At 39.5% G+C, this 9,827-nt stretch overlaps 1 protein-coding gene across 3 annotated transcripts in view; it reads right to left on the reverse strand.

The window, feature by feature from the left end:
• Nucleotides 1-3,928: 3,928 nt before the first annotated feature.
• The window catches only part of CUNH15orf41 (chromosome unknown C15orf41 homolog), a 120,622-nt gene continuing 114,723 nt past the window's right edge, over nucleotides 3,929-9,827 (reverse strand). Inside the window, exons 11-12 of one of the 3 annotated variants that reach the window (XM_026051798.1) lie at nucleotides 6,538-6,687; nucleotides 3,929-5,698 (exon numbers count right to left, since the gene is read on the reverse strand). In XM_026051798.1, the coding sequence (XP_025907583.1) occupies nucleotides 6,552-6,687 (136 nt within the window). In that variant the 3' untranslated portion in view covers nucleotides 3,929-5,698; nucleotides 6,538-6,551. Of the gene's footprint in view, nucleotides 5,723-6,049; nucleotides 6,688-9,827 lie in introns of those variants that run through there. The other 2 variants (XM_026051797.1, XM_026051796.1) reach the window with 2 other exon arrangements.

Below are 9,827 nucleotides of genomic sequence, written 5' to 3' on the forward strand. Positions count from 1 at the left end.
TTCAAGGTCCAGTTTTCTGCCATTCTCTGTCAAAATCAGTGTTACTTGCCAACTCGCTGAAATGCCTCCATATTCTACTCAACACTTCTTGAACAAGGAAACCCATTCGCTAAGGTAGAAATAAGTGTCTACTGCCCCTTGCTGAAGATCGCTACCAAAAAATCTGTAAAAGCCAACAAGAGTTGATATATAGCAGATAAAGGATAGCTGGTACTTATATACTACATACACAAGTATATTCCTTTGGCCTGACTTCCTATGAGAGCTCTTCTTGGGATAGAAGAAGACTTTGTGTGTGTTTGTGCAGCACGCTGGGTCAAGGAGGCATTGATCCTGGTAAGGCTGCCTCATCAATAGTATAAATTGAGAACTCACTATCATAATAAATCACACAYATATGTCTGCATGCTACAGTCATACACTCTGAAAGCCTGGGTTTGCATAAGGTTTGCAACCTTTACTTGGTGATTGCTAGGCCTTGCATTTAGGTATTTTCAAAAATGATTGATTACTCCATATTCTGTTGTTGTTAGAAATACTTCTGTAGTTTTTGTTTGACTGTTTGGCATGTCTGCTTTATGTTAATGATGAATACTGGTGTCATTCAGATGGACCATTCTCTGTTGGATACTTCTACTGGTTCCTACAATTTTCATTAGGAAAATTCTCAGAATTAAATGTTTCAGTAAATCTACTGGTTTATAGACACTTGACTAGGCATAGRTATAAATTCCCTTAAATAAATCTAATTAAAGTTATAAATGGAAAATGAAATATTTGTCTGGTATTAGGTGGATTCACTTTCTATAAAAATTTAACACTAATATCTCGTAATGACTTTTACCATAACATTTTATGGTATTATGATAATAGGCAAAACRAATTTACAGCAAAAAGTATTTATACAACATGGAGAAAAAAGCCCCCAAACTTCCTTATAATGAGAATAACCTTAGCCAAGGATATTTCTCTCAGAATTAATAACTTGCTGGGGTTAATGGCCATTGGCTTCACCTTAGGCCCTCAATTAATCCCTGAACCTCAATTGTTATTACCTAATTGACTTAGTTTCATTTCACTTTAACATTTCAAAGTGATCTCCCTAGAATCACACTGACAGAGTAACACGGTCTCTGTAGATGTGCACTGACATGGCTTCAATATTGTTACTTTGCCTCCATACACTTGCATCGACATTTCATTTTGTTTTGACATCGCCATGCCACATCTATGGACCTGTGCCGACGACAGCAGGTTGCTCAGATGAGGAGAAATCCTCTCCAAGAGGGAGGAGAAACTAAAATTTTATAGATGGCCATGAGCTCAGTTAAAAGCTACTAAGCAGAATTATTATCATTGTAAATGTGATTTGTATGTTTGCAAAGGGCAGAAAATCAGATAAATTATTTCACTCTACATCTTTCTGGTTTTCTAAAAATGTCTTTTCACACAAATCAGCTAAAAAATATAGCCTGCAAAGCACACTAGCTAATTTATATTTTAGAAAGTTATTTGATATTACCATTTCACATTTATTTTAGGCTGCAAATAAGTTATGCAAATCTTGTGCATTCCACTAATACAGTGTCAACACAGCTAGCTGCAAGATGCAGTTCTAAATCAAGAAAGAAATGCCTATAAAAACTGAAATAGGGCATCGGAATGAAGCCTTTTTATTATATGGAAAAGTTTTCAAAAAGTCTTTTGAAGCTCTTTGATCCAGCTTTGAAATAATTTTAGTAGATTACTATTGTACTAAAACCATAATTTATAGTAGCTGACCTAAGCTGCTCTTTGTGTAACAGTCATATATGAAACAATAGCAGGAAAGTAAAAAACACAAGGGGAACTAAAGYTGCTCTGTTTATTATTTAGCTCATAATTACATCTTCCTTATTTAATCTTTTGAATCCTGGCATGTTCTTAATAATACAGGTTCAAATAATATTTACTATACACAGGAGAGTTAGTTTTGAGTAACGCATTTAGACTATCCAAACTTTGTGTAACTTGTGACCTTTCCCTAACCCAAGCGAGGTCTATTTTATACAGATCGTACCAGATAGACAGTTTCTCTATACATGGTGAGGCTGCTGCCCAGCTCCATTGTTAGCTGCTTCATTTGTCAGCGGGCGCACGTTAGGCTCCTATCACCCAACGGCAAAGAGCAAGAAGCCCTTGAGGCTTCTTCTTTTGTCAGCTCCGTAAATTGGAGATTTCTGAACAACCCATAAATGGCCCTCCATGATTTGGAATAATATGACTGGAGTAATTTTTTAATTCATCTAGGCAGCCTGCTATTTTACTTCACAATATTATTACTTGATCAGCATCCATTTATAATCATATCATATCATATTTATAATCTCTTCCTCAAAATAACAAGAGGACGGTGCTAACAACTATCATTCCCCCCCRCAACATTTACTACCTAACTGCAGAAGATCTCTTTAGAAGGCTGTAAAATAGTCTGAATATTTCATCAGAAATAAAAGGCAGAGCCAAGTTCAATTGTGTGCGTATTCTGCTGGTGCTTGAGGGGCCATAGTCAAGTCTGGTAAATAAGAGCAACTCATAGGGTGCTGGGGCTTTGGCCAGAGCGACTGTGGTCACTSTTTGGGCTAGGGGAGAACTTGCAGGATTTGTAAGGGGAAAGACTACTGCAACAGGAGGATTCCCAACGCTGGCCATGCCTGTTTGCCAGTAGCCCAGTTGCACTGCCAGTATATCCCTCTGTGYCTCCATAGGCACCGCTGGAGAGCCGCCCGATTCATGGGAATGACGGTGCCATGTTAGGTCTCTGCTCCATCAACATTCCCAGGCTGAGGAAATGACCTAAATTTCAAGCCAACAGAACGGGGAGCAGCACTGCGGCGCTCCCGCCTTACAGCAAAGTGCTATGTATGGAAATGGGAGGGCAGCCTGCCTGGCACCCAAAGGTGCTATTTAAATTACAGTAAGAACAAGACTGTTCAATCTGGTGGGTGGGTTTGAATGCATTTAAAACTCAAACAGCATTTCTCGGGTGCAGAACTGGAGACGCTGTAGAAGCAAAGGCAAGTAGAAAGTGAAGGGCAGTTTCTCAAAGGGGAATCAAGGGCAGAGGGGAGGATAGTGGATCAGTAAGTGAGAACTGGCTGGCTAAATCGGACAATTAAAAGGGGAGAATATAAAGGCATGTGGAAAGAGCCATGAACAATCTTCTGGAGTTAACTAGATGGTATATTTATTTTATAATCATAGTGAGATGGAGAAATCACAGAGCAAACACCAGGAAAAAGAAGTCCCTTTTTTGAACGAGTGAATGCAAGCAACAAAGTAGGATAAAAGCTATTCATGAATTATCAATACTACTACCATGCTAAAATAATAATGAGGTATCAATAAGCACAGTAAAACCTTTAGTTCTTACTCTCCATTTTTATATAACAAGTTTTATTTAGCTCTCACTTGGCTTTGGAAGAATATTATTAAACTCTTGCTGATGTTCAGAACACAGAAAAGGTTAAAAATGTGTTCTCTGTAACTTGGACTGCCGTGTCCTGGAGTGCAACCCGTAACGACTGGGCTATTCCTCCCATACGAGGAAGTTTTACTTCCACATTCAGCACAATTACATCAATTCCTAAAGCTCAGAACAGGCCTTATTACAGTGCTTGCAAGAGCAGATGCTTGGCAAGTCTATATATGCCAGCGAGAACATCATTCAGTTTTATGCACACTTCTGTTTTCTGGCTTGGCATAATTCATTAGCACACTCTACAGAATACTCCATAAAACTGGATTTGGCTGTAATGTTAAGGTTCTAATGACTGCAGCATTGTTGCAAAGAAAAAAAAAAAAAGGAATACTTTTTATATTTTCAAGTTGATATTTACATTTGATAAACATAAAAAATACACAAATGAGCTTTTGCGAGATACAGGCAGGAATAACAATGTATCTTTATTTTTTTAATGTTATCTTTTCAGCATCTAAAGTAGTGACATAGTATAGCAATTCTTGTGATGGCTAGCAGATCTCACATAACTATAATTAGTACAATATGTACATCCTTATGGCTTATTTTATCCTCATTCTAAGATAAAGATTCTTAAAAGGTGCCATATGTAAAGGTGAGGTCAAAGCTTTGATTAAAGATCCCAGTATTGCTTTCCAACCTGTTAGGTCACAGCATCAGGTAGAGGCATAAGCAAACACAAGTATAACCTGATTTATCTGATGTGTCCCCAACATAAATTTGTTTAATGTAAAAACAAATAAAGCAAAGCTTTGATGGAGGTTGAGCAGAATTTTCAACATCTGTGCAGATAAATTTAATTTATTCCAAAAGAAAAAGCAGCATTAGTGCATCATGTAAAAGCTGATTTAAATGTTTTCATACAAGAGAAAGCATATGCACTAGCTAAAACAAATTCAGTTTTGCTCTTAAAACCTATTTCCCTTAGACAACCATTACTTCTGAGTTTTCTACCGTAATAATGTTCAGTTATTATGCCTTTTTTATTCTCTTTTTGGTTTTACACATGCCACTAGCCTAAATCAGAGTAATATGTCCCAGGGGCAGCAACACCCTAAACRCAGCTTCTGTGTAGCACCAGGCAGGTACACTGCAGATTGCTTCTGCATATCGTTACATGCACATCCATAAAGGTAAAATAAGCTAAGCACAATAGCTTAAAGAGCTGAACATAAATGAATTACAGGTATCTGAATTAAGAAAAAAAAATATTTCCACTATAACATATTCACAACTAGGAAAATAATCTCTACACACCAGTACCTTGCCATAGCAGAGCTACACTGGCTTATCTTTGCAGCCAAGGGTAGAGCACTATGAAGAAAAAAGACATTTTTTTCTACAAATAAAAGGTTAGTCAAAATGATAACCCCCTGTCTATATCTGAAAACTAGAGATGAACACAAAAACAAACAAACAAAAAACCAGAATGGGATTAATATCCTTTCTTTTAACTTTAGGTAGGACTGTGCATAGTCTGTAAGTGATTTTAAAATCATACAGACACACTGCCTGATCTAAGTTTCCTGAAAAGCAAACAAACAAACAAAAACACACATGAATGCAGATCTTCGTGTTTTAAAGACCACTTCCTCATGGGAGAGGCCCTCGTGCTGCAAGGAGCCGGGTATCGCCCCTTTAATTCCCCGGCAGGGTTTCTCCCGTGTCCAGCTCCTGTGACAAACTAGAGACAGTGAGCACACACACAGCACCCGCGCGGACTTTCCAGAATATTTTGTTCTTCCTCGAACGACAATTTGCAAAGAAAAGAACCTTAAAGAGTCTTGGGGCCAATGAGCTGTTTTCACTGACTCGCTTCTAGCGGAGAGAGCAGAACGGCTGAGAAGGAGCCAAATCCTTCCCGTAGGAGCGGCGAGGAATGCGGAAAGAGAATCTGAGATGGAACCTCTGCAGATTTCAAGCACGGCCGACCCTCCCCTCCGTGCACCTCCAATCTTGGTGGTCCAAACAAGGGAAATAAAATACTCTCATATGAATATATGAGTGCTCAGAAGACTAATGCCTATGTGGAGGCTTTATCCATCCCACAGAAGCAATCCAGCATGAAGCACTGTTTTATCTTTCCTACTGCCCTTCTTGAACACGCAGATGATTATCTTCTTCAGAATGAAGTCAGGCACAAAGCTCCTGCACGTTGTTCTTCTGGACTTTGGCATGCTAGAAATTTGCATGTTATAATGCCTATATAGGTCAAGACAGATTGTTTGCTCAAAGTCAGTTAAAAGGAAAACCCTTAAGTAGGGATTCCTCAGATAAATAAAAAGACAAGAATCCAAATCATTTGGAGTCATTAGATTTTTTTATACGCAAATGAATACATATTACAAGGCTCAGAAAATCCAATGCATAGAATAAATCCTTGCTTTTTCCTTCCCCCCGCCAAAAAAAAAAAAAAAAAACCAGAAAAACAACACGTAACTTGAATTAATTGTTAATCTGGGAGTCTGTTGGTTTTTTAGCAATGAGATAAAGTGAGGCAACACATATGCTTACTGTAACAGCCAGAAATGATATGACCCCGTCATACCACTTGGGCTTTATGAGCTATGCACTATGTTGTTTTAAGACCCAGAATATCAGCCTAAATCAATTTTCCACATCACTGTAGGTGTTTCAGCCACATCACTAACATTTAATACACTTGTGAGCGAAACCACAAGAAATAAAAACTTTGGAGAAGGACAGCAAGTTGCACCTTCCAGCCTCTGCATTTGTCTTTTGTTTAGAGCACAAGCAGAAGCCATCCGGAAGGAAGGAAGATTATGAATATCTATAAACTAACTGTTTGACAGAGAGAGAAATGCTGATAATGAGCGGGTTGTGTCTGTCTTTTTTTGGCTGATCACAACAGAGGTCTGAGGCAAAACAGAAACTCCTGATATGTTTGTCTAAGGAGGCAGTAGCGCGAGCCCAGGCAGCAGGAGTTCAGCTGAAGTTCAGGGCAGATGCTGCTATTAGTTTACACTGCAGGAAAGTAAAATTGCTTCCGGATTTACCTCTTCCTCCCTGCTCAGTGCTGAGCCATGCTGTGTCGCAGAGTCACAATGTCCGTCGGGAAGCAGTCCTTGAGCAGGATGCCGCGCTCCCGGTGGCAGTCCAGCTCCTCAATAAACCCGTACCAGTAGATGACTAGTCCCGGGCCAAATCTGCCAGGCAAAAAGAAGAACGACCTTATGTGACCATGTCGACCAAGCACAGGTAAGGCTCCTGGAGAAAGCTGCCTTGATCTGCAAACCTAAATCAGTGTGAACTGTTACACTGCATTAATGCCTGATTCCACGAATAAAAATGTACAAAGATGCAAACAATCTCTACAAGAGTTTATTTTTTTCCCTTGAGTGCACCTATAGATTAACAGCCAAATATGAAGTAACTTTCAATAACTTTGATACATACAGAAGTTTCTCTGTATGTGTCTGTATGTAAAAGGAGTGGAGAATACTCCTTTTTCTTTTTTTTTTTTTATTTTTCAAATTTGGACATTTACGCTTCAAAAATACATGGGTTTATGCAATCCCAGTTTGTGTGCATTGTAGTACTGTGCACATCAACAGTGAATCCTTAACATATAATGTCTACAATGCATTATTATGCAAGTAATTTGTAGGGTAGCGGTCCCTAGCTCATAAAGCAACAGCAAGTTTCTATGGCAAGGTCTCTGCAACGTGCCTCAGGAATTCCTCAGATATTGCTAACACTGCCTGATCCCCACCAGGCAATCTCAGGAAGTAGCCCCATGGACTATTTTACCCATCAGGAAGTTCAGACCTTCAGGCTGGGTTCATAAAGAAGTAATCACTATCAATCACTGTGTACTGCGATATGTTTTGCACATCAGTTCCACGTTTTTCCTACTGAGAGCACTTAATTAAAGGGCAGCACTACTTTTGGTGTAGTGTTGCAGGAATTTTACAGTGAAATCATAAATTATGAATGTTGGGTTAGTAAAAGGATGTCTAAAAACAGAACTGCTTTCTGTAGTCTAACATTACAGCAGTCTGTACAACATTAGGCCAAAAAGCTTTTTCTTTCCGTGATTTATTATATGCTGTAGTGAACTTGCCAAAAACAACAGTGCAGGATGAGCTGTTAGATACCGTATGTACAAGAAAAAGTTCAATGGGATGTCATGTAATGGTTTATGCACAGGGCTGTGCTTAGCGCGCTACCAATATGGTAACCAATTTTTGTTAATGTTTAATTATAATAAAAGCGCGTCGGGGGGATGCACAGGAACTTAACTGTCCACTTAGCAGGCAGCACAGGCTCGCCGAGCTGTGGGCAGTGCCAGACTGGCTTCATTAGGGTGGTTTCTGTCCAGCAATGGAGGAGAACTCTATTTGATGTGCTCATGTAATGGAACAGGCATCAAAGGAAGGAGCAACCCCCGTGGCTTCCTCCCGCAGTTTCAATTAGACACGGCGCTCTGTGGCCCCGAACCGCCGCTCGGTGCTGCAACATTTCGCTTTAGGGCCCCTGCCCTCCAGCCCCCTCTTGACTGAAGCCAAGGGCCTGTGCTCACTGCGGCCTCCGTCCTCTGCCACCTCTGCAGGGCCACGCAGGGACTCGTCACTCGGGTCGCTGCCTGGCCCCACTTCTAGTTTTTACTGGACTCTGCCCCTGTTTTGCCCCTCCACCCAGCCCTGGCACGAGGGGCACCCAGGCAGAGATGTACTTATGTGCTAAACTGAACTTACCTTAAAAGCCCCGAGATAGAGAGCACATTTTACATTCATAATGCACTATTTTAGGCAAGGCAGAACCTATAAAATGCACACGCAGCACTTTAATTATGAGCACATGTGCCAGGTAAAACCTGCAATGCTAATGAGCAGCTGCTCGGCCCAAGTTCTGCGGGGCCCCTTGTGCTCTGCCTGGCAGGCTGAACCCCCCACCTCCACCACAGGCACTTGGCTGAAGCGCCTATCTCTAAAGGACACCCCAATTTTTAATAAAATCCCTATTTTGAGACCAGTCAAAAGGACTGTTTATATCTGTTTATATTTCTATCAATCAAATCACTGGAACTCAAAGACACTTTTTTTTTCCCCCAGAAACAATATTCACTTAAATTGATGTTCAGAAATGCCAAATCTGATGATAAACTATATACAGAAACATCTACATACTATTGCAGAAGCAAGGACACATTTAACATGCAAAAATCCTTCAAATCTACTTTTGATTGTATTCACACAGCAAAATTTTCCTTGTGCTACCTAAGTTGCATTTTTTTTTCAATATAGCTATTGTATCATTCTCTCTGATCTGGCTCTGTATCAGACAGACCATATGTATGATCACACAAAATCATGCCATACTTTTGTTTAAAAAGACTTAAGTGGAGTACTTAAGCCCAAAATTAACTTGTTGGCACATTAAGCATTTGCCACTGACTATCAGGAACTCCTGCTGCTAAGTGCTAATTTCTCTCTCATTAACGCTCAGAGTTGGCAAATCACAAACAATGCCACTGGTTAATTACTGCTGCCTTAATTTGAAAAGACATTTAACCTTTTTTTCCCTTCCTTTTTTTTTTTTTTTTTTTTTTTTTTTTTTTTTGTTTTTTTTTTTTTTTTTTGTGTGTAGGGGGATGAGGTGGGGAAATGTAAGCTAGAAGTAAAAACTATCCTTTTTAATTCAACTCCTTTCAAAGCTCGTATGTGACACTATGGAAAATTAAATTCAGCACTGTAAATTACAGAGCAGAGCTAAAAACTTATTTCTAGATTAATAACAACATTTAACAAATTGGTGACTAATCTTCCTTCCAGGGCTGGTGCTGACAACTTTGCCTTGCACTGCAGAATTGCCTAAAGTGACAGATACTACAGACTTATTATTGCTACGGAAAAGGGACTCAGCAGCTCTGAGCAGCAAAACCCAGCCCAAACAATTGGATAAAACAATTCTAAAACTATAATGATATCGCATGTAATATAGGTCAAGTTGTCCCTGTCTGGAGAAAGTTCAAGCTTAAGGCGAACAAAAAAGCACCAGGAAGTATGAGCTACGGATTTCACTCTTGCTCTGCATAAACTCCTAAAAACGCACTCATATTTTTAACTCCTGTCCCCTGACCTTAGTTCTTACCCTGAAAGCCTAGCTACAAAGAAGCAGGTCCAGAAGTTAAACAAAACTGTTTATCCATGCCAGAGGAACTCACTGCAGTTAGTGCTATATATTCTTTCTCTTTCTTTCTTTCTTTCTTTCTTTCTTTCTTTCTTTCTTTCTTTCTTTCTTTCTTTCTTTCTTTCTTTCTTTCTTTCTTTCTTTCTTTCTTTCT

The sequence above is a fragment of the Nothoprocta perdicaria genome, unplaced genomic scaffold (assembly GCF_003342845.1).
Source record: "Nothoprocta perdicaria isolate Ctin4 unplaced genomic scaffold, notPer1 scaffold_8, whole genome shotgun sequence".
NCBI lineage: Eukaryota > Metazoa > Chordata > Aves > Tinamiformes > Tinamidae > Nothoprocta > Nothoprocta perdicaria.